The sequence below is a fragment of the Sminthopsis crassicaudata genome, chromosome 1 (genome assembly GCF_048593235.1).
Source record: "Sminthopsis crassicaudata isolate SCR6 chromosome 1, ASM4859323v1, whole genome shotgun sequence".
Taxonomy (NCBI): Eukaryota; Metazoa; Chordata; class Mammalia; order Dasyuromorphia; family Dasyuridae; genus Sminthopsis; species Sminthopsis crassicaudata.
Genome location: NC_133617.1, coordinates 503763635 through 503791584, shown reverse-complemented (window position 1 = coordinate 503791584; position 27950 = coordinate 503763635). Strand labels below are relative to the sequence as shown.

Here is a 27950-nt window from a genome sequence, read left to right as displayed (position 1 = left end):
TTAATTTTAAGATATAATATTTGATCCATTTGAAAATCTATTTTTAAGCATCTGGTTAAAAAGTAATGTAATTACATTGTGATAATCTAGAAACCATAGAAAGTTGGCCAATTCATCTTTCTTGGCATGCCACCTGATGTCTTTTGGCCTCAGTTTTCTTACCTGTAAAACAAGATGGGGTTAGATGTAGGAGAATAGCAATTTTCAAGTATTTGTATGCAAGGCAGAATTAAAAGTAATGTTCAAAAGCTGCAGAATTCTTTTTTAGTTATAAGTCGGATTGTAAACACACTATGGTATCCTTGCAATCTGAAATTCTGTGCTAATTAGGTAAACTCTGATCTTTTTGCTCTTGTGAAGTGGAGGAAAGATGATAAGGCTCTTGTATAGAAGTAATAACAGTGGAAATTAGAAAGCCAGATTCTTCTTGAAATCTTCCTATAAACCAGAGCTGACCAAAAGTAGAATTGGCTGCTTCGGGCTATTTTCAATGGAGGTTGATATTACATAATGTAAATGTTATACTCAACCATACTTAGGTATATATTGGAATAGATGCCTTCTGAAGGATGTCTGGAGTCATAGCTTAGTACTGATATGGCTAAAATTACAGTCACATAAATTAGACTTTAAGGATATCTTCTAACTTTGAGGCTCCATGATAATGGTAATAATTACATAGCTAATTATGTGCCAATATTAGTACTAGAATTTGGATTTCTTGAGTCTAGATCCAGATTTTCTTCCCCCTCTCTATTACATAATGTCTTTTATTAATAATAGAAGAAAATTTCCAAAATGACTATTTCCAGCATTTTTACTTTTACTCATTAATCAGATCATTAATAAGATTTTTGTGGAGAAAAAACTAAGATAATTTTTTTTTTTTTTTTTTTGGTGGACAAGTACCCTGTAAACTTTCTCAGGTTGGGAAAGTGAGGACAGATTTTGATCCACATCTTTGGAAGAAGTACACATCTCAATAAAGTCATAGATCTATAGTGCATAATTAGAACTTTTATTAAAAAAAAAACAACAAAAACTATTGTAAGAAAATTTAAAGAAACTGCCAATTTTAGATTATTATCCCTTTAAAATTTATCAACTTTTGTAAGAACTATTTTTTTTTCTAGTTCACTAGTCAAGAATAGTTATTTGTTTTATGTAAGGAGGGATTTGAGAAGATCACTTAAGTCATCTTACCCCAAAGTAAAGTAATAAAAATGCTACATCCTTGAAATTTTTAGCAAAGCCCTATTTTGACTGAATCAGTGGAGGTAACTATACAATTCTTAGTAGACTGACACATAACAGGAGTTAAATAAATGCTTTTTAAAAAAACTAATCACAAGGGTGAATAAGCCCTTAAATACCACTATTCAATTTAAAACTTTACATTAAGAGCAAAGTCTTTTGATAAAATGGAAAGCATAACTTTAGACAATGCTGAATTTGAAGAACAGTAACTAGTATGCCATTTAACAGCTTAGCAAAAATAAGTGGTTAAAATAGAAAGCTACCAAGTAACTGATTAGAATAAGCTTCCCCATGCACACATATGACTATGCAGATCAGCCAGGGTGTTTTCTCTCATCTCTTTACATGATCCACTGAAAAGATACTTTTCTTTTAGAGTGCTAACATTTGTCTGGCAACCTCCCACAAAATTAATTTAAATTTTCTTAACTTAAATGAGGCATTTGTTTTGTCATGTATTTCATATGTTTTACAAAGTTATTGTAAAAGGATGTGATGAGGATTGCAAATTTCATCTCAATAAAAATTTAATAAGTGCCTACCTTGTGCTAGGCTCTGAGCTGAATGCTGGGGCTACAAAAAGAGACAAAATTTGATCCCTGCCCTCGAGGAGCTTAAAACATGCAATCTCTATTGCTTCCCAACTAACTATGTGGTTTAGAGAAAAAAAAATCGGTTGCTTAGACCCAAATAATCTTAGCATTTAGATAAATACATTGCAGAAACATCTAGTTTGCTATATAGGTGTGTAATTGAATGCTTTTTATTTGGACGGCTATATTGCTTTCAGCCCAGGTTGCAAATGAAACGAACAGAAATTCTAGTTTGGAACCAGTACTTAATAAACATTGTGATAAGTATCAATTTGAAAAAGCTCAAACTACACCTGCACCTGGTCACAAACACAATTGTACTTGTTATTATTTAAAAACAAAACAAAAGCATCTATTTGCATAGAATTATGAAAAAATTATAGGATTATATATTAGAAATTACTAGTAGTATAGGATTGTAGAAATCCATCAAATGTTAAAAGTTCTATTTAATATCAAATGTCAAATGTTTAAAACTTCTAGGGATAAGCAAGTGGAGGAGTAAGGGAGAAGATAGGGAAGGAGTGAAAATTTGGTCCAAGTTGGGAGATCTCGAGGTGGGGGCCTGACCTGTATTGTGATAGTAAACTAAAATAGAGATTTGAAAGCTAGGCCTGGATGGGTTCTTCATCTTGAAAAAGGCAAGAGTGTATACATACATTAAAGGGCGGGTCGTGGAAGTCTAATAAGGCACTGGCTATTTGGAGATGAATCCCACCCTTCCTTGGATTGACTAATCCAAGTCGTTATACCTGTCCGAGGTACGAAACTTGCTCCATCCCAGCAATGCCTCCGCCCCGAAAGGAGCAGGACTACCAGGACTTCGTAGCTAAAATTCGACAGTCAGCGGAAGTCCACAACAACCTAAGACAGGCAACATAGCGAAGTCTCTTAGCAAAGATACATATAGAATGCTCTGATTGGCGTACCTGCGTCTTGCCACCCAATGGAAACTGGAAACGTGATAGCGTCATTGGTAGCGCCTTTGAACTAGCGTTGTCAGTTTCTAGAGGGAAAATTAAATAGCCAGCTGTAGGGAAGATAACACCCAGTACTGATCCCTTTATTTAACCCTGCGTTCGTGTAGGATCGCTGATGACAGGAACTGCGAGAATGGGGTTGAGGGCAGGAAAGATCTTATTGACAAGGTATTATAATCCTGGTTTATAGACCTTTTAATGAGCCTCGATTCCGTGGGGTCTCTCTCTTTGTTCCCTACGATTCCCTCCCCCAACCCGTTAGACTCTTTACTCCCAGTGCTTGGCTTTCTCCCCTAACTAGAAATAAACGAAACAGTCTCCTTGCGGGGCATAGGTGACTACTTACCAGTCATGATCTTTAAAGCAAGCATTTATTAAGCATCTACTTTGTGCAAGCCTAGGTTCTGGGAATAAGAATAATCCTTCAAAGGCTTTCCGTTCCTAGTCTAAAATCTATTCTTTTTTTTTTTTTCTTCTGGCAATGAATTATCTGAATTAAGCCGGACCCAGATCACGATCTCTAGAGAAGAGAACCTTTCTTTAAAATTAACAAAAAAAAAAAAAAAAAGCTTGCAAGCAGGGACAGAATTTGCCGGAGGTGGACCTTCTAGTTCTGATTTAAACTACTGCCTGGGCTTTCTCCAGGCCATCAAATTCAAGCTTTAAGAACATCCCCACAATTCTCCTGAGAGGACTCTAGAATTCTAAGTGCGTCCCCTGCCCTCCAGGACAAATTAGTGCCCAGCCCCTCCCTGAGGGATTAGCTTCCTTTTGGCACTCGGTCCACGTGCCACCCCCTAAAACCTTTCCCTTTCTAAAATCCTCGGTTCCCTCACACTTCCCAGACTCCCACCCTCTACCCTCCACTGCTCAGCCCTCCCCTCCAGCATTGGAAGTATAGCTCCGCCCAGTTCCAGACAGCCGCTTGCCAAAAGTCTAGGGCAAGAAGACTCCTCCCCAAGGCGTTCCAGTGTACACCCTTCCCCGCCCCATTCCGGCCCGCGCTGAAGCTAATCTGGGCCAAGAGAGACTCCTGCTCGCTCGGAACCACTGCTGCGCTGCTACCGTTAGGATCCCGAGTCCGTCGCGTGGTGCCGCTGCCGCAGCCTCTCAGTCTGAGTAAGTACTGAGCCTGTCCCCTTCCCTCCCCCAGCCTGAGGAAGAGAGAAACCAGAGGGGCATAGGCGAAGCCGCCCTCCCCTCCTAGACCCTCGCCAGATGGGGCTTCCTTCTTTCCCTTCCCTCGGTCGGCTTCCTTGCTCCACGCTGCTACTCCCTCGATTTCTTTTGGAAAGTCCCAGGCTGATGTGTTTTGCTAAAATTGTCCAAGCATTTGGTTCTGGATCTCACTTTTAGAACAGCAACGAAGTCAATCTACTCCGCGTTTGCCTTGAGCTCGAGTGTTTCTTTTAGCCCGACTCTTCTTTTCCTCCCCTCTGTCTGCCTGTATTTATTCTGTTTTCTACAAGAAACCGTTTCTGGTGTCACGCTCTCCCGCCAACCACATGTACATGACCAGGTAGTCCACTCCCACTCTTCACTGCTGATCAAACGAGGACCTAATTCTCTAGTGACTGCCAGCGAGAAGGCGTAGCTGCCGTTTTGGACTGGGGTTAGCACTAGTATGTGAAAGTAGGGTAGTCAACACCTGTTAATCGTGCATGTCCGGTCTCTTACACAGAAAAGATAAGGAGTTGGATTAGATTCGATTACAAGTCTGTGGATAAAAAGAAAAATGAATATCGAGTGAAACTTAGAATGAGCCTTCACGGAGAAGACCAAGCGTTAGACGGGCAGGAAAAAGTTGACAGGAGCCCTCCGAGTAGAATCGAAGCCTCTCTATTAAGACTGATTAACGACTCCTTTTTAATTGTAAAAGCCAGACATTTCTGCTTCTAAGTTAATCAGATGTGTTACCACAGCTGTACTGAATTGCTCTATATGCCTTCATATATGAGGCTTTAGCATCTCATTTGATTCTCAGTAGTTACTATGATGAAAATTGGATAGGCACTTTTATCTTTGGCTATATTACCTATCTCTTGTAATTATGTCACTTGAGTGTTGTTTTGATTCAATTTGTTGAGGTGATAGAATTTAAAAAGCTAAAAAAGCTCTCAATTTGTCTAGCCCTTCATTTTAAAGATAGGGAAACTGAAACTCAAAGAGGTGATAGACGGAATTCCAGGCTCTACTCACTCTACCTTGATACCTCACAAGTGAAAGGTCAATTATAAGGTCCCCTTGGACTTTAGCGTAGGAAAAAGGAATGAGTAAGCATATGATTTCATTGTCATAGAAAACTCCCACCCAGGCAAGTGGACATCTCAGCAGCTTGTTGTCTTAGTCATCTAGAGTAAGTGATAGGATCAAAGCACAATTATTCTGGTGCTATCTCCTATACCTATATTTTAAAATGCTCAAGTTCAAATTGTTGAATTTTTTTTCTCCAGGATTTTTACTTAACTACTTTCTTCAGGGAAATGTACTACTTGAGAGAAATGATTATCATACTTATTAAACACCTGCAAACATTTGTTACTGTACTCTAGAACGGAACTGTTGTAGATAATTGAATCAACAAAGTTCTCGCTAATGTTAAATGATCAGATTTTTCAGATAATGTTAAACTTACTCTTCAACCCACATACACACACTTTATTTTGCAATAATTTTTTTTTTTTTAGTTTTTAGTACATAACAAGGGAATGAGCCTGGGAACTGAGCACTACTTAACTGCCAGTTGTAACCACAAAGTTTGAGTATTATCTGTTTATATATATATAAAGAAATTTGGACAATCTAAGCCATTTGTGTTTGAGTTCACTGGTGATTAAAAAATCATTTGTCAATTATCTGATACAAGTAGGAATTCTCACTGAAAAGAGAAGCAAGTGTGCATGAACTGAGTTTTAAAGGCTATTTTTACTCATGGATTCTTCTATTCAGATCTATTTAAATTTAATTTGAAAAGGATATTTGTTCAAAATTTTTTCCCTGTCCTCAACTTCATTTAATCTTAGAATGTTCAATTACGTTTTGCTGTTCTCTGTTCACTGTTGCTGAATTGCAGAACTAGTACTCTCCCCCCCAAAAAAAAAAATACTTTTAACTATTGTCATCTCAAACACCTCAAATCATTTTCTTGTAGATCTGCTGCATAAATTATAGGTACCAATGATGACAGTGAAAAAGCTGGAATAGAAGCTATTGATGAAAACTTCATTGTATTTTAAAGTAGATAATGATTCTCTGTTGAATAAAATTTTAAGAATGTAAGTAGAAAACTTAGTATGGCCAACTATTTCTTGGAGATGGGGGATCCTTTAGATATATTAAATCTTATTGACTTGTAGGCTGCTTTTAAGTATGTTGGTAATATATAGAGTGCATCATCATAAAATACTTGATATTTTTGTCAATTGAAATGGCAGAAAACACTATGTGATTCTTGGCAAGGTGGAGTTAAGAAAAAAGCCGGATGTTCAGTGTACTTCAAAAGACCAAGAAGAGTTGAACATGGCTAAACAATGGCAACCACCATCTTCACACAGGACAAAATTTAAAATAGATTTTTAAAGCAAAGCACATGTCAATTTAGTGCAAATAGGAATTATTTCACTCTGTAATAATAATAGGTACTATTTGTAAGGTACTTCTAAGTTTGTAATTTATAAATATTGTCTCATTTGATCCTCATTAGAACCCCTGTGAGTTTGTTGCTATTATTATTCCAATTTTACTTGTGAGAAAACTGAGGTTGTTTAATGACTTGCCAAGAATCACATAGTGTCTGGTATTGTGTTTTGAATTCAAGTCTTCCTACCTCCAGGTCCAGGGCTCTATCCACTTCACCACTGATCCATGCTTATATCTCTAGCATTTGGCATATATTAAGTTCTTCATATTTGATTCATTTAAATTAGATTTTAAGAAGAATTATGGATAGTAGGTTATTGAATTACTAGAATGAATTATTGAATTTCCTTCTTTGAGGATTAAGTATGTGAGACTTCTATCTGATTTTGGCAGAGTGATGCAACAGATAAAATTTCAAACCTCTTCCTGTTTTAATCAGAATCAGTGAATTGATCTAAATCACTTTGGGTAGGTTTACTGGGTAAGAAACAAATTGGTTTGAGAGAGGGGAAAAAATATTTCTTTTAAAGAAAATTAAACTTATGTTTACTGCAGATAAGTAATAAATAGGAAAACTAAGAAACCTTGCTTCACTGGGCTATACCTTCTAGTGCTATCAAAAGGTGAAATTTTTGTTTTTAATTTTCACACTTGCACAATAATTACTGGATAATGTGCTAGTTAATGAAAAAAATGTTTCTTTTTTTCACCAAATTTCTCTGCTGTTTGGAGATTTATATTTCTCCAAAATGAAATCTTAGTGGTTAGAAGGAAAAAAACTTTTATACTAAAGCATATTCAAGTTGAAATGAATTTTGTCTTTTTTTTTTTTTTTTTTTTTTTTCTTTTTCTTCAGTGTGAGCTTTTGCCATAAACAAGAGAAAGTTAGTTTGTCCTTCATTATGGAAGAGAATTGTAACTTTAGGGAAGTGATGCCATGACTAGTGAATTGGATTAAATGAGGGAGGGTTGTACAAGGTTACCAGCCTTACTTTCTCCTCTAGAGCCATATGGGTCCTATGGTCAGATATAGATCAGAACAAGTGAAGATAGCCTTGGTTACATTTCGAGACCTTGGCCTTTTTAAGCTAAGTTATTTAACAGGTTTCTGAGCTACATGGATAAACTAATGATCAAAAAGCCCCCTGGGTTGAGAACCAAAGAAGCTCTTCCCAGGTTAGTGGTATGATAACCTGGGTCCCATCTGAAGAGGATAACATTTGTATTATATAATGCAGCATAAAGAAAGATCAGTAACCTCTGCCATATGTTCATTTAGCCTGGCTTTTATTTTTATTTAAATCAATAGAAGAAGCTCAATAAGGATGGAATAAGGTAGATAGAATGCAGTAGAGATGATTCCCAGCTGCAAAAGGATATGATTAAATAAGGAAAGCCTTATTTTCCAGATAATAATATATGAATTGTGCCAGCTTTTAATAAAAATAGCACTACATTTTGTAAGGGTCTTTTGTATATAGAATCATTAAAAAAAAAAAAAAAAAAGAACTATGGTATCCATTAAGTTATTCAACTAGGAAGGTTTTTAAAGAACCTGATATGATTATAGTTTAGATAGTTGTTTGCTCTTTTACCTTTGGGGAACATATGTTTTTAAAAGTTAAGGGATGAAAGGAGGTTATATGACATTATTGAATAGGCATCTTGGAAGAAAATGGAGAGTGACATAGTCTCTTTAGGATTGGATAAGAATATATGTTGTCCTGATTTTCAAAAAAAAAAAAAAAATGAAGAAGTATGGATTCTAAACTATTATCATGAACTAGATTTCAATTCTTGGAAAAATTCAAAGTTATATTATTAAAGGAATAGTTTATAAATATCTAAAATAAGGAAGCAATGATTACCAAGATCCAATTTTAGGCTTCACCCAAAATAAATAAAACCAAACTAATCTAATTTCCCTTTTTTAACAAAATTATTAGATTGATAGATTGGGGAAATACTGTAGGAATATTTTACTTTGAGTTGGTGTTTAAAAAACAATAGAGCTCTAATACTTTGCTTGTGAATAATATGGAAAGATACCTAGATCAAGGCTTCTTAAACTTTTTCCACTTGCAGCCCATTTTTGCTCAAGAAACATTTATACAACCCCAGGTATATAGGCATATAAAATAGGTATATAAAAATTAAACATTTACTGATAATCAATTATAATTTCATAACCTCCACATTCAGTTACATGACCTATAGTTTAAGAGGCTTCGATTTAGATTAGGGCTTAAAAATTTTTTTTTACCCAAGAAATTTTTGTGACCTACGTATATAGTTATATAAAATAAATATATAAATAAAGCATTTATTGATAATAAATCCTCATTTTGCCACACCCCACATTTAGACCGACAGTTTAAGAAGTTGGAGTTTAAATGACTAGCTAAGAGGAATTATTTCTGATTCAGTGACAATATAGGTGGCTAAAAAAACAAATCATTAATGGTTTGATATTATATTGAAGAGAGGCCTGTAGAGGAGCTACTCAGGGATCTGGCCCTAGCCATGTGTCAAGACATAAATGACTTAGGTGAAGGCATAGAAAGTAATCAGTGTCACAAGTATATAATAGAACTGTTGTTCAGTTTTCAGGCACATCTTGTGACCCTTTGGGAGTTTTCTTGGCAAAAATGCTGGAGTGTTTTGCTTTTTCCTTCTTCAGTTCATTTTAAAAATGAGGAAGCTGAGGTAAACAGTAAGTGACTTGCCCAGGGTCATAACAGCTAGTAAATATGTAGGAACAATTATAATTAAATTCCTATAGGATTATTCAAGACCATTTAGGAGACATTGCAATAATTGAGACATGAGTTGATGTGTATCTAAACTAATGAGATAACTTTGTGGGTAGAGTGAAATGGTCTTATGCAAGAGGTTATGAAGGTAAAAATAAGCTTTAACAACTAATTAGGCATGTCAGGTGATGAAGAGTGGGAAATTGGGGATAATGTTTATTACAAACCAGGGAAAATAGAAGGATGGTGGTACCTTCGAGAGAAATAGTAAAAAGAAAAGGATTTACTGAAAAGATAATAGGTTCTGTTTTGAGACATGGTCAGTTTAAAATGTCTTCAGGACATCAGCTTTGAATGTCTAAATAGACAATTAATTATTGATGTGAGACTGAACCTCAGTGAGAAACTGAGGGTGAATATAAAAATCTGAGCCTCATTTATATAGAGATAATAGTTTAAAAATTATGGGAAATGAAGAAATTTTGAGAATTTAGAGAAGTAAATCCAGTTTGGACATTGGTCAGTATTCACAGTTAGGAGGCAAAGGAAATGGAAGTTAACATCTTCTCATCCAGGTGAGTAAACAATGATGTCCTAAATATACATACATCTGGCCATTTTGTTTTATTTTTTAAAATGGCAATGAGTGACTGCCTTTCCTGGTAGAAATGAATGTAGTTCATACAAACAGGGAGTCTCCCAATTAAGTATGCATACCTGTGGAGCTTATCTCCTTTTTTATATAAAAGATTTTTTAAACAGGAAGGGAGAATATTCAGATTTAAGGAAGGTGCCTAATTTCATAGTTTAATATTAAGCCTGGTGTTGGTCTTAAGATATTTGCCTGAGCTTTCAGATATATCACCTCTGGTCTTACATGTTTTATTAGGACAGCATCACATTAGGAACTTTTCTGTTTAGTAGGGACTTGGCCTTTTTTACATCATGGAAACTATTTGGCAAACTGGTGCAGCCTATGGACTCCTTAGGGGAAAATATTCTTAAAAGCACAAAATAAAACTAAAGATTACAAAGGAAATTAATTACATATATAAAAGTTACCATTTTAAAAAAATGCATTCCCTTGGCTAAGAATTCCTACCTTGTAGGCTTAAAAAAAAATCTAGTTATGGTACTAGGCATGATGCTGAATGCTAGGATATAAAGGTAAAAATAACAACAAAAGTTGAGTGTAAATAAGCACAAGATCATATGGCAAGTAATAACAAGCCTAGATATGAACCCAACTTTTCCAAACTAAGTGTTCTAACATACTACCATTTGGACTTTTTTTGTGTGCTTTAACAATATATGTGTATTTGCATGTGTGTATATTTGCTGACTCTTAATTCACCAGGTAAATAGAGACCATGAGAAACATCTATTTTTAAAAACAATTTTTAAAGTGCTACTAATCTTGCCTTAGGCCTAAGTCTTCTATCTTTGTGACTAAAAAGTATTAAGTGGTCTGATTTGAGGCTTATCATTTCTTCCTCTCCACGTATCTGTGCTAGAGGGCAGAAACAAATCAGAACTTGTTTCCAGCTGAGTGTGGGGGGGGGGGGAATCTAGTCATTGAGGGGGATATACAGTGGTTCAGGAAGATAGTGATAGTGGGGCAAAAGAAAAGTAATGAGACTGTGAATCCTACATTTTCTGCACACAGGTGGCTTTTTTGTAACCTCCTTTTGAAGCTGCTCTTAATATTCCTTTTTTTTTTTTTTTTCTTTTTTTTTTTCTAATTTTACCTGATTGTACTGTTTGGAATAGTAAAAAAAAGAAATATATAATATAAATGTTGCTTCCTCCAGACTACATGGGAATGGCTTAGGTAGTGGATAAAAGAGCCCTCATTACTTCAGATATGACAATTTCTCCCACTGGCATTGGGAAATTGGACCTCGGGCCAAAGAAATCTTGGATAAATAAACCTGAAAACCATGTCAGTAATAAAGTAATAATATATTAGCAGTGGTTTTTTTTGTTTGTTTTTTTTTAGTGTAAATATGAGGCATTTCCTGTAAACAGAAACTCTTACATTTAGTAGGAATTCTGTAGTTGAATTCAGAATACTTTCTCATCAAGTATAGTGTTTTTGATACTTTGGAAACATGAAGTAATTTTTCAAGACACAATAATATTTAATAAAATTTATTTTTACTAAGAAAAGATATTCCTGCCTTAAAATTTGCAAAGCAAAACTTACCAAAAATTACGTTATCCTTCTATTACACTGTTTTACTACATATTTTAATATTGCTCTTTTGTACTGTAAATTCTTATTTCTTCATGATGCTACATTGTGTCATTGCCCTGGGGCTGAAGTAATATTCAAACTCCGTTTGGTAGGAACATCTGTTAACAACTCTGACATATAGACTAGTTTAGTTTTTCCCTAAAAGGCAATGAAAACTGTCTTGATGACTGCTTAGTTCTGGGGACTATGGATTGAACCATTCATGCTTCCTAATCACAATCACCTAAGTACAAAAGCCTATCTCAGAAGTCAAGGTCTTCTCAGATTTAGCACAAACTTCTGTCTAGGAATGCTATCACAAACAGGGTAGCTTTATCCAACTAAACCAATGCTTTATCTTTGCTGAATATCCTTTTCATGTTAATATTAAAAAAGCATTATTCAAATCCTGAGCCTGAGTCTGACTTCACTTAGAACATCCTAATTCTTCCAGTAACTATATATCTGGCCGTATCATTAAAGCTGTGGGCCTTGCTCATCCAAAAAAATAAAAGCTTTGAACTAGAATGATTCAAAAAAAAAAAATTTCAATTTCAAATTCTCTCTCTCCTTCATCCCTTACCCATTAAAAAGGCAAGAAATATAATACCCATCATACCTGTGAAGTCATGGAAAACATTTCCACATTAGCCATGTTGAGAGTAAAAGGCAAGAGAAAATTAAGAAAGGGAAAAAATTGCTTCACTCTGTACTCACAAAATACTACAAAATTCTGTACTACAAAATTCCATGACTTTTCATGATTTAATCTACATATTGGATACTCAAAGACTTGGATTTCTCTCCCCCCCCCCCGAAATATTCTTGACAATTCAAAATTAAAAACATTTAAACATGTGTCTTTGTACTAAGAAGGAAAAAAAAAAAAAAGATGACTTCAGTGGAGAGTTTCCAAGAGAAATGACAATTACAAGCCTACTTCACTATTAGAGTATGGGACTAAAACTACTGTTTTCTTCAGTGACACCATGTACACCAAGTATAACCTTGTAAGCACAAATTACATGATTTTCATGTCAGATAACCATAAATTTCACATGGAAAGGAATTTTGTCATCTTTCTACTTTATTTTTTCCTTGCTTGACTCAGGACCTTTCATATAGCAGGCAGGTACTTAGTATGTATTGTATGAATGAATATAAGATGTTAGCATTATTGACTTTAAACTCCATTATACAGTTACAATTCCCAATAGAATGCTGGATGGGTTGAGAATTCCTCTGTTTTATATAGCCTTCTGTTCAACTTTATTTTCCAGTATGCAAATTCAGTTTCATATTATTGAGTTCTTAATGTTTGGTACTCAGTATACCAGTATCCCAGATTGTATGTTAGATCCAACCTATAAACTGAGGTGTAAATTACACATACTTTACAGTCTAAGGTATTTTCTCCTTTCTTAATTTTAATTACTTAAGTAAGCTTCAGACACTTGGATTTTTGAGACTTTGCTGCCTTAGGCATGATCTTTGCTCTTAGACTACTTCTCATTTACCAGTAAATGACTAGTAATTAAATGTACATTTAATAATTGTCAAGAGAATCTCACTGGTTAATGAAGTAGGATGGGAAATAAAATCTTTCTGTTTAAAATGATTCTAGCTATTTGAAGCTACATTTAGGCAGAAGAGTATTTCTCTGCGTATCTTTGCTTAATTATTACAGTGACATTCTGATATTATCCATCTATCAGTATTACTGGAGACACATTAATCCTCTATTTGTGGTAGAGGCAAGTAAGAGTGCTGAGATTAGCATTAGGAAAATTTATATTCAAATCCCCATCCTGGCCTTTCCACATGATATATTTAATTGTGTGACTTTTGACAAGTTATTTAAAACATATTCCTCAAGCATCTTTATAAATCTACTGGGCAGCTCGATAGCACTGTGGATAGAACACCAGCCCTGAAGTCAGGAGGACCTGAGTTCAAATCTGGCCTCAGATATTTAATACTTCCTAGCTGTGTGACCCTGGGCAAGTCACTTAACCCTAATTACCTTGGGGATAAAGGGAGGGAATCTAATCTACTTAGCCATGAGAGGATCATTCCTATATAAAAATCTATCATTTAAAACAATACTATATAAATTTCAATCAAAGTTAAAGAGCAAGTAGCAGCTGAGTGTTTGTGGTCCCAGGGACAAAGAGAGGTTTTGGTTACATATTCTATCTAGTCCAGTCTATGGCCTGTAGTGGAAAAACCATGGCAAGAATCCCAAATCAAAAGAAGGCCTGCAATTTTGTTACTCTGGATTTTTCCAGCTTTCATCCATGATAGAATCTATTAGCATCCTACTGGAACTCCATTTGGGGCATCTTTACATACAGGTTAGCTGCTCAGTTCTATAATCAAACTAAGAACTTGCAGAGCTCAGACCAGAGGTACAGTGATCAAACTTTATCCTGATGTTTGACATTGATGTCTTTGAAGGTTTGCTACAAAACGATTAATTTGGAGCCTTACAAAGCTGCTTCCTTAATCGAGGCCTACTTAGGCTGAGTGAATGGGAAATTTTTCTTAACTGTTAAAGCTATCAGAAAATAAGGGGTTTCCCCTCATTAGAGGTTTTCACACACTAAAAAAAGATCTTTTGAGTTTTTCCCAATAGGGTGAAAGAGTTGTTTTTTAGGAAGGGGTTAAACTCGATGGTTTCTGTAGTATTTTAATTCTTACTGAAATTCTGTGGGTCAATGGTATGATCTTATCTCAAAATGTGGTTTCATCAGTTGCTGTGGCCACAAAAAATTAATAATAATAATAATAATAATAATAAATTACTTGTGGATCTTTCAATCTGAAAAATCTCTCTAAATTCAAGTTGATGATAGTCAGACAGCCACTATGCCTTTCCAATATGGGAGGACCTTCTAGAAGCTTATATTCTGCCAATATTACCTTTCAAAACCCAGGCACTCTACACTGTGTTCTGCATAGAACAGTATAATGTGTCCTATTAACAGGAAAAGCAGACCTCTATAGATCTCAGTCAAAGTAGAGAGAGTGAAAGGAGGTGAAACTCAGATTTATCATATGATAATTGTCAGGTGCACTAGTGATAATTTTTGTGGGAGGAGAAGTTAAATATAAGGTTTGTGGATTTCAACTATCAGTTATACAGCTTTGAAAGTATTAGTGTTTTGTAAGTCTATAGATAAACTGCTTAAAAACTAAGTATTGTTTTCATGTTTTTATGCTACTCATAATCCACAATTCTACAAGCATCTCCTTAGTTTCCAATTCTTGGGGCTGGGTAGATGGTGCAGTGGATAGAGCACAAGCCTTGAATTCAGGAGGCCTGGAGTTCAAATCTGTCTCAGACACTTAACACTTCCTAGCTGTGTGACCCTGGGCAAGCCACTTAACCCCAGCCCTCAAAAAAAAAAAAGTTTCCAATTCTTGGTCACCCTGTTCCCCCCACAAGCTGATAAGAATATCCTTTTTTTCTCTCTGATTGTTTTTGGGGAATAGGTTTAATAGTAGTATCACTGAGTAAGAGGGCATGCTCAGTACAATGAATTTAGGTGGCATATTTCTAAATTTCTTTCCAGAATGGCTTCAAATATCCACCAATAGGGGCAGCTAAGTGGCACAGTGGATAGAGCACCTGCCCTGAAGTCAGAACAACCTGAGTTCAAATCTAGTTTCAAGACACTTAATACTTCCTAGCTGTGTGACCCTGGGCAAGTCACTTGACCCCAACTGCCTCAGCAATATATATATATATATATATATATATATATATATATATATCCACCAATATATGATAAATATATATATCCACCAATATATGATAAACATAGTATATATACAGTTAGCCAAGTCATGATGAAAATATTAAATCATATGGGGCTAAATATAGACTCCATAGTATCTAAGTATTTCTTCTACTGATCTATGCAAGAAAAGTTTTTTATAAAATGACTTGATTGGCTTTTGTAATACCAATAGAACTGATATTGTGAAATTAAAAAATATTGTTTCCTAGTTAAGAATTTGGAGAAAGAATTTGTTGAAACAGAGGCCCTTTATAACTAAGAATACCAGAGAAGTGGGAAAGTGAATATTCTTATCAGTAGGTTTTAACATAAGTCCACCAGTAGCTATTTAATTCTCATAGTGAATTTAGTGTCATTCCTAAATTGAGACAAAAATATAGAGTCATAGATCATATCCCATGAGGTGATTTTAACATTTGGAGACAATTTAGACTAAATATCTGAATTTCTTTGAGGTCTCTGGGTATAACACCCCAGGAAACATGGAGACTTTAAAAACTAGACAGGACAGAATTATGTACAAAGGATTATACATTAGCTTTTGGAATCAATAATCTTAGGGTAAACAGATTAGATTTATAGTACTTTCATTCAGCTAAGTCTGTGATTTATTCTTTCTGCTGGATCAAGGAATGAAGAATACTGTTTCATTAACAGTTGTCTACTACCTATTACTAATATATTTTGCTGAATCTTTTATCATATTAAGTTCATAATGACTACATTTCTCTCTTGCCAGAAATGGCTATTTTAGTTTACATTTTCTTGTCATGGATACATTTTGACACAATAGGCCTTCTCAACAAACAAACAAACAAACAAACAACAACAACAAAAAATTGATCAAAGTACACATTCCCTGGAAATAAGGAAAACTTAATGAACTGATTGTGATTGATAATATGTATCACTTTTTACCTTTGCAGTGTAGTAATTTAACAAAATTAAAGTGTGTGTACTTTGTGTGTACTTTGGTATTATATCTATATTGTTGTATTTAGCCTGAATGTTTTTCTCTTTTAGTGTTGTATTTTTAATTACGTTGTTGCAATGATAGGCATTTTTCTTTTGGATTTTTTTTTTTATTCCAAATCACTTTCTACAAGTGCTCCAATGTTCCTCTTAATTCTTCATCTTAATTAAGGAAGAACTAATTTAAAATAAGCACTATGTGTTGTGTGCCATTTTATAAGTCCATAGAAATTAACTAAAATGATTACTCTCTAGGTGCCACAGTTTCTACTTTGACAGTATTTCTGTTGTTTATTTATTTATTTTGCAGGAGTAAGGTGAGCAGAGGGGAGAGAAAGTGACAGAGATATCTAGATTATTTCTGTAGCAAGGGTTAAAATAGAAATCTTTCCAAATGTTTGCCAATCAACAACAAAATATCATTTGCTTTGATCTAAGCCTATTTAAGCCACAAACTTTTGTTACCTGATAGCTACATAGAGTGCAAAAAACTCATAATTCTCATTGAAAATTAAAAATCAAATTCACACAAGAGGTAAATTTGTTTTTTGGGTTTTTTTGCTTTTTTTTTTTTTTGGTCTCCTACCTCATCAGAATGTTAGAGCTGATTGAAATCCCCAAAAATCCAATTTTTTGCAATAAAGAAAAAGAATCCAGCAAAGCTGTATCCTATCCAAAGTCTTACCTCTGCTTAACGGCAGAACTAGTATAAGTCATATTATTCCATTTCCAGTATATTTATTGATGTCTAAATGTTTAGGCTTGATAGTGTCAAGAAAATTAGAGCATCCTTTTAAAAAAAATTGGTTTTTATTTTTGCCTGATTTGACCTATAGTTATAAAAGTGAAATAACATAAAGATGATACCGTGATAAATAAACATTTTCAGAGTCATTTTCTTTTTTAGCTCTTTTTAGTGAAATGTATAACTTGAGTCAACAAATCAGTTCCAATTTAGCATAATTAAATAACTGAGAACTGAACTATGTTACCTATTTTGTTATCAGAAAATTAATTAAATAATTATTCCCTTTAAAATGTCTTGAATTTTCTAAAGGAATGATAGACTTCACTGTATATTGATGATTGGATAATCAGTTTTGGTTTATGAAAAGGACCATAAAATTGCATATTTGGAGATTTATATGTCTCTTTATTAGTGCTTTTAGACATTTTATATTGTTTTTGATACCTTGCATTTTTCTTTTGAGAATTGCCTACTTATATAAGACTTTTATAAGAAAAATTTGCTGCAAAGCAACTTTTTTTCAAATATAACTTCATTGATCTTACATATGCAAAAACCTTCCCTCTTCATTATGATGGTCCCTAGTGGAAATGTCTATTGTCTAGTTAAACTCAAGCATCTACTAATCATCTACTATGAGCCAAACACTGTAACGTGTTAGTTTAGATGATCTTTTTAAAGTTCTCTCAGCCCTAAAATTTTGTGATTCTATTTAAAAGATTTTTATATACAAGAAGAATCAAGATTGTTTTCCTTACTTGACTACTTAGGATAGGATTAGGTGAAATGTCATATTTTGAATAAGCATAAAGAAAAAAAAAACACTTCATAACAAAGTAATCAAAAGTGGAATTCAGTGCCATATCTCCTACTTCAAGAGATACTCTAGTAATTACTAAAGGACCACTTTTAAGGATTTTTTAACTAGATGACATCTGAAGTCACATTGTCTTTAAAATGACATATTTTTAAGAGTGTTTCCAATTTATAGACATCCCACAGGTGTGATCAGCCAAATAGCTTAATCCCACCTTGAATTGTCTTTGGAGTAATCAAGGAAAAACTTAGCACATTCCTTTAGAAATTGACAGACTTCAAGATCCTTGGAAAGTGTTTTAAAATCAGATGTAGAGGAGTTTATAATTTCTTATTGGTCAGGAATATCCATCTACATATCACTTTCTCTCCCTTCATCCAATCTTTTCTAGGAATCCCTTTATGTGTCCTACTTATGGGGAATTCCATTCCTAATTCTAGGTACAGATGTTTTGAAAGTGAAAGCTAGCTAACTCATGGACTTTTATGTTCCATAGATATTATTTCAAAAGAAAATGAGAAGTCCCTAGTGTTTTGGGTGCACTCCCCCTGGCAAACTTATGGGAGAGCATAGACAAGAGTTCACAAAGAATGAGCACAGAAGAATGTGTTGAAATCTGCATTGCTTCAGAGAGCACCTCAGTGAGATCACATTTAAATGTTTTTGTATGATACAGAAGAAGACATTTGGGTTTGAGTCAGAAGATCTTTGTTTGAATCTTAGTATGTGCTTTGTGACCTGAGGCAAATGATTTTATCTTTTTGGGACCTTCATTTTTCTCAGTTGTAAAATGAGATAATTAGTTTAGAACCATGGTGTCAAAGTCAAATAGAAATGAAGCCACTAAATTGTATATAAAAAGCCACATACTTAATTTAGAAAATCATATATTAATGTTATCTATGTTAAACATTTCCTACAGTATTTTAATTTGGTTCCTGTCCTGGGAATGTTGCCAGCCACAGTGCAGCCTTTCCCCCCCACCCCCCCTCTGTCTAGATTACCTTTGAAGACCAGTACAGCTTCCTTTTCTTTTGATTCCATAAACATAACCACTTCATAAATTGAGAACTATCTGTACATAAACATCCAATAAGTACCGTAGGAGTTTAGAGCATACAAAAATTACCTCTGGCTGAATTAACAAGAAGGCTTCTCAAAGGAAATCTCAATTTGACTCAAAATTAAATGTCTTCTTGGAATATCTGTATTTCAAATTGTGATATACATGTGTTGTATGTGTATATTAATATCTAATAATCTTTATTCTAATTTATGCATTTGTGTATTTGTGTAGTGATTTATTATATTCAGAATATTTTCATGTGATCTCTTTGACATTATCATTTTCGCATAATTACTATTTGATATTCATAATAATTCTCTGAGGCAGATAAAGAAGGGATTTTTATGTATATTGCATTTCACAGATGAGGGCATTGAGATTTAGAGACTTTCAGTGTTTTATCCAAAATCACTTAACTAGGAGCACATTCAAAACAGAATTAACATTAATACTTAACAGTATTAAATTTAAATAGCTCTGTAGATTTCTTTGATTTTTTTTTTTTTTTTTTTTTTTTTTTTTTTTTTTTAGGAAAGGCAGTAGTGGTATACTGGATTGGCTAGCATTAAAACCTTAAAGACCTGAGTCTGAGTCCTAACTCTGCCACAAAGTCTGTGTGACCACAGACAATTCATTTAATCTCTCAGTATCCTGGCTGTGCTCTAAGACTATAATTGGGAGAGAAGGTGTTGACTATTTATAGATATAGGGAGTTTTTTCACCAGAAATTTCCCTGTACCAATGAAATCATAGGTCTAGTTCCTATACCCAATTGGTTGTTTTTCCACAGCATTTTATTCTAAAGTTTCCTTTCTTATATGTATGGAACATATAATTTAATTTTCCCAAACAATGAATGAAATCTACCTCAGTATTTCTTTACCATAGTTAACATCCTACAATGATTTATTTCACAGGAAAAAATAGATGAAAAGTGAGATCCAAGATTATATAATCTTTTATCATGTGCTGTTAGGATTCTTATAAGGTGCTAAATCAGTTGTCTAATTTAACATGGTACTTAACAGTTCTCTAGTTCAGAATTCAGAACTTTCACACCTTTAAAAGAGCATATAAAAGGACAACTCCACTGGAAGCTCTAGGAGATTCAGAGTCAAGATTTGGTCCAACTTCCACCTTTGTGCTGGCTGGAGACATTCTGACAAAAGCTCTTGGGAACCAAGGAGAGAGGAAGGCCCCAGAAAACTAGTTGAGCCCCAAGTGAAGGAGATAAGATTTTGGAAGAGACAATAAAGGAGTTGGACTTTAACTCCTGGCTGCATTTGAGGTGATTATTGAAACTGGACTGAAGCCAAGGATGCCTCCAGAAGCTCCCCAAGAGACCTTCGCCTAGAGAACATTATAATTTAGAGAAGAGAATATTACAATGTGCCTGTTCTTTCTAATAGGTAAATAGAGAGACATTGTTACATAAAGTGTCCTCAAAGTCTTAAGAATATTTTAAAGGTGTTTGATAGCTTAAAACTGCACTAAGACTTTTGAGACCGCCAGTATAGCAAATAGACCACTTGTAAGACTTGATTGGACTTAGGCAAACTGGATTCAAATTCCTGATTTGATATTTTGTAGCTGTGTGGTTGATAATTGTTATTACTACATCTCTCAGATTTCCTACATATAAGATGAGGATTACAATATTTGTAATACCTACCGTATTTTGTACTACATAAATAAGAGTTGTCATAATTTCAACTAATTTAGACAGGGTTTAAAAATCTTACCTTTATTTAAGCAGTTACTTTTTCTACTTAAATTGTGCTTCCTCCTGAAGACTCAATAGAATATATGCATAAAAATTGTTTTAAAAAATACTGTGCACATGACAAAAGAGGATTAGCTGTCTGTTAATGATCAATCAGCTTTGCTGTTATCAATTTACCTGTGGGGATAAAAATCTTCCTACTTTTTCTTTGGCAGAATATGTCTGCTACATTAATGATATGCCTCTTTGACAACTCTTTAAAGACATACCTACCATATAGCAAAAGTAACTTTTTTTTAAAAAGTGAAAGAGATTTTATATAAACTAATTGATGTCTTAGGGTTTTTTTGGTAACATTTATTGTACAGTGAAAGATGTTACTTTATAGACTAAAAACCACCACTTCTAAAAGAAGAGTACCTGTATTTGCTCTTTTTGTTAGATCAAACAAGCAATGAAGAACCTGAACATTTTCATCTTGTATTTTCACAAAATACTTATTACTTATTTAGCCATCTTGTAATAATTAGACATGTTACTTCCAATAAGTCCCTCACCTGATAAAAAAAGGTGTGTAATTTCTTCTCCCATGATGTGGAGTAACAAGACTATTAATATACCTTATTTTAAATTAGTTACAGAATATTGCTACAAATGTCTCTAAGATACTGAAAATGAATTCTCTATCATCTGTGTCATCCCAGGTCTTTCACACCCCATTTGGTACATAATTATAGAATTTAAAACTGGAAAGGGACTTTACATCATTGGATCCATCTTCCTTTTTCTTTCTTTCCTTCCTTCCTTCCCTCTTTCCTTCCTTCCCTTCTTCCTTCCTTCTTTTTTCCCTCCTCCTTTCCTCCTTTTCTTTTTGACTGAGAAGAAAAACTGAGCCTCAAAGTAGTGAAATCTTTTTTCAAAGCCAAACAAATACAAATGTCAGAGCTGGGGATTGAATTTATCTTCTCTAATTCTAAATACAGTGCCCTTTTTCCTATAGCACAACAAAGTTAGCATTGTCTAGGTGCTTTATTTACTTTCCAGGTGTTTGTTTTATCTCTCCAAATGGAGTTGTTGGAGAACAGAAATGTTTCTTCTATTTGTATCCTCCTAAGGTACGTAGCATAGTAGGGAGCACATAAATTTGATTCTCAATAAATTTGATTGAGTGATTCAATAAAAGTAGCAAATCACATGCATGTTTTTGTCTGTGTTGCATAGTTTGCAGATGAATTTTTTAAGCTACTCCATTATATTTGAATTATGGAAATGAACAAAGCATTCCTGAAATTTGGAACAATGATTATATATTAGCAACAAATCCCAAAAGATTTTTTTTTTTCTGTTTTTAGCCATGAAGAGGAATACTTTTTAAAATTTAAATTAAATTTATTGAATAATGGCCAACTATAGTTTAAGGGCAGTATTAAACTTGCCTAATGAATAACACACTCCATTTACCACTATGAAACATTCATTAATTATGTCATGGTTCATGGGATGTCAGAGCTGGAAAAGGCCTTAAAGGTTGTGGAGGCCATCTTCAGTTTACAGTCTGATTGCCAATGACACTGTCTGACCATCATGTGCAACTAAATATACATAACACAGTGTTCCTCAACCTGACAGCAGGGAAATTAAGCATAGAATTCATGAAAATCTAATGTACTTTTGAAAACTTTTTCTGAAGTAGGACAGAGAAGGATACATTATTGCCATTTTGCAGACGTGGAAATAGAGTAAGGCATTAAAGGCCATGTAAGAGAGAGCTAGAAATAGATGATAATACTTGGTCCTATGTCATCCAGTACTGTTTCCCTTAAAAATTGGAATCATTTACTCAAGTTCAGTGCTTGTGTTGAATGGCATTCTTTCTCTATTTCAGCAGAGTCTTATTAGGCGTACTTCTCTTACTAAATATAAATCACAGATCCTTGACCCAAGTTTCTACTCTGCTGTTTGCAGGAAATGAAGATGAGATCTTGAATTGAATTATGCAGTATGATCCCAGAATTTTGCTATGTTTTAGTCATGTTTGATCTTCCAAAGTATGAATCCATCTTGACTTAGTTAGTGATACAATATTCTTAAAGGCTTCGCTTTCACAGTCCAAATTCTGGTAGATCTTACCCAGCTGAAAGAGTTTTTGGGCTATATCTGTTGTCCACAGATGACCTATAGCTAAATCTGGAAAGATTCACCACTAAACCTTTAATCAACAAGTAATTATTTTTTCAGACATAGCAATTCATTAAACAATGTAATAGGGAACAAAGAGGTTGCAATCAGCTTAAGTGGAGAGATCTTTCTTTAATGAAATCAATTAATGTATTAGAATAATTGTATTTCAATATAATTGGTTTCTCTTGTAATGCTTTGCATTTTATTTTATGCATTTAAAAAACTGGTCATTTATGCATTCTAGTATACTAATTTTGGATTAATGTGTTCAAAAGAACAGTCTCAGCAATATGAGATTTCTTGATTTATGAGTAGAGACTGAGTGTTGAAAACATGTGCATTTTAAATCATAATTTAAATTTATTTATTTTGGTTTTCTGCTGGAAATAAATTCCCCATAACCTTCTGCATTATTTCCTCTCCCAAAGAAAAGGACTTTTAGTATCCTGTTGTATCCTTGTGCCCAGCAAAATTCTAAGAATTCTGAGTAAGAAACCAGAGCCTGGATCTACCATGAATTTTTCAGGGAAATAGCTAGGCAGCCAGTATAAATACTGTCATTTGTTAGAGATAGGTTCTTTGTTTTCCATTACACAAAGCAGTGAGGTCATGTAGAATATATAACAAATCTACTGGCCATTAATGAGCATAACTTGTTCTGCTACTTACTGGCTGACTCAAATTTTATATGCTAAGAAAGCACCACTTAAGGACCCTTCCCCTTTGCCTAACCATACATTCCTACAATGTATTAAGTGTACATGGTGGCCTTGTTCCTTCATTTAAAATCTAATGTAGTCTAATGGAAAGGATTAGGAGATAGAGTCAGGAGACTTGGATTCTCTTCCATGCACAAAATCTGTGACCATGTATAAATCTTCTCTATATCTTCATGTGTGAGCTATGTGTAATCATATCCTCAGTACTAATTATAATGAAAGTATCTAGCATTTATAATATGCTTTGTGTTTACAAAGCACTTTTTTCATTAGACAGATAACATGGCATCATAGTAGCCTGTGTTAGAAAGAAGCTTGGATTGGGAGATGCACTATTAAGTAGCTGTGTGATATCAGGAAAGAAACTATTCTATTTTGAGCCTCAATTTCTTCATCTGTTAAATGAAGGGATTAGATAAGATGATCTCTAATGCTCCTAGCTGCTGTAATGTTCTGTAATTCTAATGGAAGGAGTACTAATCAAGACTTCAGAAGACATGGGTACAAATACCTGCTTTATCATTTAGTAGCTTTCTGACTTTGGACATGTTTTTGTTTGTTGTTTGTTTCATTTGATTTTAGAACATTTTATCTTAAATCCATGATTATTATTATTAAATCTCTGAACCTGCTTATTGCTCTAAAAATAAAGACCAGATGAAATATTGCGTACAATATAAGCTAGATGATGTTGGGACTTTTTATGTACTAGAAAAAAACAAACTATAAAATATAAGATCTCACATCAATGAATCTATCTGTACTTGTACCTATCCTAAAAGACCTCCTATATAATATTTTATTCATATTTTCCTAATGCCTTCTCTATTTTGTTTTGCTTTGGCAGAAGATATATAGATGACTAAGAGAAAGTTTTTCATGCTTTATTTATTAATCACAGAATTGGGCGCTATTCAGACATCAGAGCTAGTAGACCAATACTACTAGGATTAGAAAAGAAAACTAGTTGTTTGAACACAATGAAACATGAGTAAACTAAATGAACACTAATGAAGAGGAGCTGTTACAAGATTCAAAAGGAGAAAAGTGAAAGTAATGAGTGTCTATTCTGCTACATGCTATAGGTTTTGTTTTGTTTTTTTTAATGAGATAGCTATATTTTCAGAGCAATATACTAAGATGCTCTGTTTTAAGAAGTTCTTAGAAGCTAGATGATTCATTTGAGCTGACCCACATAGTTAAAGAAAAGTGTCACATTAGTGTTCTGGAACTTTGCAAAATGGTGGCTCATCATACTGTGTAAACTGTAAAGTCTTATTGTAATGTGAGTTACAGTTTAAACACCATAACTTGGGAAGGATCCAATTTATTTAAGCATGTTTTCCAAATACATTCAGTATTATTACTTTAAGTGCCCAAAATAGTTTTTCAATACCAACCATTCTTTGATGGTAATCTTTCTATAATATGCAGTGCAACTATCCTCTTAGATGAACCACACTGCCATTAAAAAAAGAGAGTTTATTATTTGTTTTCCTCACAAGAATAGCAGCAGTATTTTTATCTTAGGTGACAAAATTGCAGAGTTAGAACTAGCATCTGACCTGCCTGGGTGCCAGCTGTAAAATACTGCTGCTCTCATAATCAAGACACATAAAAGCTTCTCCCAAGTTCACCACTGACTTATGTAATCAACTAAGCACAATACTCAAGGCACTGACCTCAAGATTTTTATCAGAAAATTAGAATAATTATCCCTGTTCCCTTACTACCTGTTGACAATATTGTGAAACTATTGGCATTGTAATTAATTTCCTCAGATGAAAAGATGAAGAATTATGTTCATTAGAACTTTGTGTTCTTTTTAGATGGTAATTTATTTTAGATATGACTGGCAAATTTTCCCTAGTAATTGTAATTTCTAAAAGTAATAGGTAGTGCCATCTGGAGGAGGGGATGGGGGGAAGGAGAGGAAAAATTGGAACAAAAGGTTTTGCAATTGTCAATGCTAAAAAATTACCCATGCACCTTGTAAATAAAAAAGGTATAATAAAATTTTTTTAAAAATAAAAGTAATAGGTAAGGGATAAAAAAACTAAACATTTATTAAGCATTTACTATTTGTCAGATATATTATACATTTTACAAATGTTATCTCATTTGCTCCTCTTAAGTGATGTTGGTGAAATTCTTATCTTCATGTTTTTAGATGAGGAAACTGAGGGAGGCAAAGTTTACATGACTTGCTCAGTCAGGGCCATAGCTAATAAATATCTAGGGTTCCATGTGAACTCAACTCTTTATAACTCTAGGTACATTGCCTAGTTCCCTAGCTGCCTGTAGAGATTGTAGGTATTCATAGAAGGGAGTTTTTCTTTAATATGAGGAAACTTCTATTAAATACACATTGAGACCTCTGCAAATTATATTTAGGGCAGGGATATCTAGATCAAGAATCCCTAAGGTACTTCTGGGGAGAGATTTCATGGAGTCCATTAATTTAGATAGGAAAAAAAATTCCATTTTCATTTTCTTTAGCTTCTAGTTGAATTTACGAATTGCCTTCAATTCTAATTTTTTTTGGTTAAGAAAGAAAAGAAAAAGATAAGAAAAAAAAGAAAAGAAGAGAAAATCAATTCATATTCAAAGTAGGATCCACAGGTCTCACTAAACTGCCAAAGAGGTACCTGATGTAAAAAAGTTTACTTTTTTTTTTTTTTTTTTTTTTACACTTCACTGTGTGAAGCCCTGAGGAGTTAAGTGATTTAGCCAATGTTGCAATCATGTGAGTCAGAGGTTGGACCTTAACTCATGTCTTCCTAACTTCTAGGCTGGCTCTTATCTATTACATCATTCTGTCTCTGTCATCTTATAAGCAAATGATATTTAAGGAAAAATAGTACCATATCTAGATTTGCAGGGGGGACTTCAATGAAAAATCTTTGAAAATTTTTACTCCAAAGGTAGTATGGAAAGAAGCTTCTTCTCTGGTGCAATAAGCTTGGCAGGAAACAAGTTTCCTATTTGTATAGCCTGATTTACAAAGGAAAACACTTTATAGAAAATCTTGAACTTTTCTTGCATAAATAGTTGAGTTCTAGTTTTAAGGCCTTTTAATATCAAAACAATATTTTTCAATTCAATAAACATGTCCTAAGCACCTAGTATGCACCAGGCACTGTGCTAAGTGCTGGAGAAACAATTAATAAAAAGACAGTTCTTGTCCTCAGAGCTTACAACACAAAAGGCAGAGAATGGGACACTAGGGAGTACCCAATAAGAGAGCATATTCTTCTGTGAAATTGAAACCAGACAGCATCAGATGTAAAGTGGAAAAGATGAGAATCGAATTTCTATGGAAAAAAAGGCATTATGAGGAATTTTGTAGTCTACCCTCCAGCTTTCCTGGCAAAGGGGAAAGGGAGATAAGGGAAGTAGTCAAAGCAAGTCTTGACTAAGCAGCTTGGTGATGAGACTAGAAGTGATGAGCTTATTCTGGGAAGGGGCATCTTGTTTCTTGAAGTTGAAACCATGCAGAGCAGCAGATGCATTATCTCAATAAGCTAATTTTTAAAGGAAATATTTTCTACTTTGAAAGTCATTCTAGTTGTCTAGCTAAAATGGAATGTTCAAAGTTTTTGCTTTTGTAAGTTTTGTAGAATGCAATAGTTTCTATCCAGAAGTTCGTTTTGAAATTGATTAGACCTAGTCAAATTCTTTTTTTTTTCCCAATTTTACTAGAATTTTTATTATGAGAGGATCATTAAGTCATTTTCATTTAGAAAACTGTATTTGTCACTTTCTTCTAGAAAGCAAATGTTAAACTTGTCAATTTCGTTTCTGTTGATCTCAAAGCAGTCTTTTAAATGACTGTTTCTTTTACTCAATGGCCCAATATTTTTTGTTTAAATAATAGCTGTTTATTTTTCACAATACATGCATAGATAATTTTCGACCTTGTAAAACCTTGTGTTCCATATTTTTCTCCCTCCTGCCTACCTCCTTCCCTCACTGGACAGCAAGGAATCATGAGTTGGTCAAATTCCTAGTTGTTTTTGGTAACATTTGATGACTTTCCAATTCATTGTAAATGCACATATGACAATTTAAAACTTGTTGATGAGATTAGAATGAGAATCATTCCCAAGAAAGTACATCTTTGATTGACTTTTCTGGACATTTAAATGGTCTTAGAAATTAGCCAGAGATTTTAAAAAATAGAATGTGTTCTTTTATCACTAAAGTTCCCCTTAGGAGGTTTTCTGGAGTAGATGCCTCTATTTCCTTTCTTCTTAACTTTCCAATCTAGTTGCCCATGTCATCATTAAACTGAAATTGTCTTCAAAGTTATAAGTGATCTCTTAATTATAAAATCCAGTAGTCTTTTCTCAAGCCTTCTCCTTAATCTCTTCAGTGACTTTGACACAATCACCCTCTTCTTGATCTTCCCTTAGCTTTTTGTTTTCCTGGATGTGCTCTTTTCTAACTGCTCTTTCTCAGTA

At 34.0% G+C, this 27950-nt stretch overlaps 1 protein-coding gene across 3 annotated transcripts in view; it reads left to right on the top strand.

The window, feature by feature from the left end:
* The first annotated feature begins 3790 nt into the window (after nucleotides 1-3790).
* The window catches only part of TNFAIP8 (TNF alpha induced protein 8), a 116435-nt gene continuing 92275 nt past the window's right edge, over nucleotides 3791-27950 (top strand). For 2 of the 3 annotated variants that reach the window (XM_074281535.1, XM_074281537.1), the window contains exon 1: nucleotides 3807-3949. Coding sequence is in view for 1 of the 3 variants with exons in the window: in XM_074281534.1 (XP_074137635.1) it covers nucleotide 3949 (1 nt within the window). In the remaining 2 variants the exon portion in view is untranslated. Of the gene's footprint in view, nucleotides 3950-27950 lie in introns of all 3 variants that reach the window. The other variant, XM_074281534.1, reaches the window with a different exon arrangement.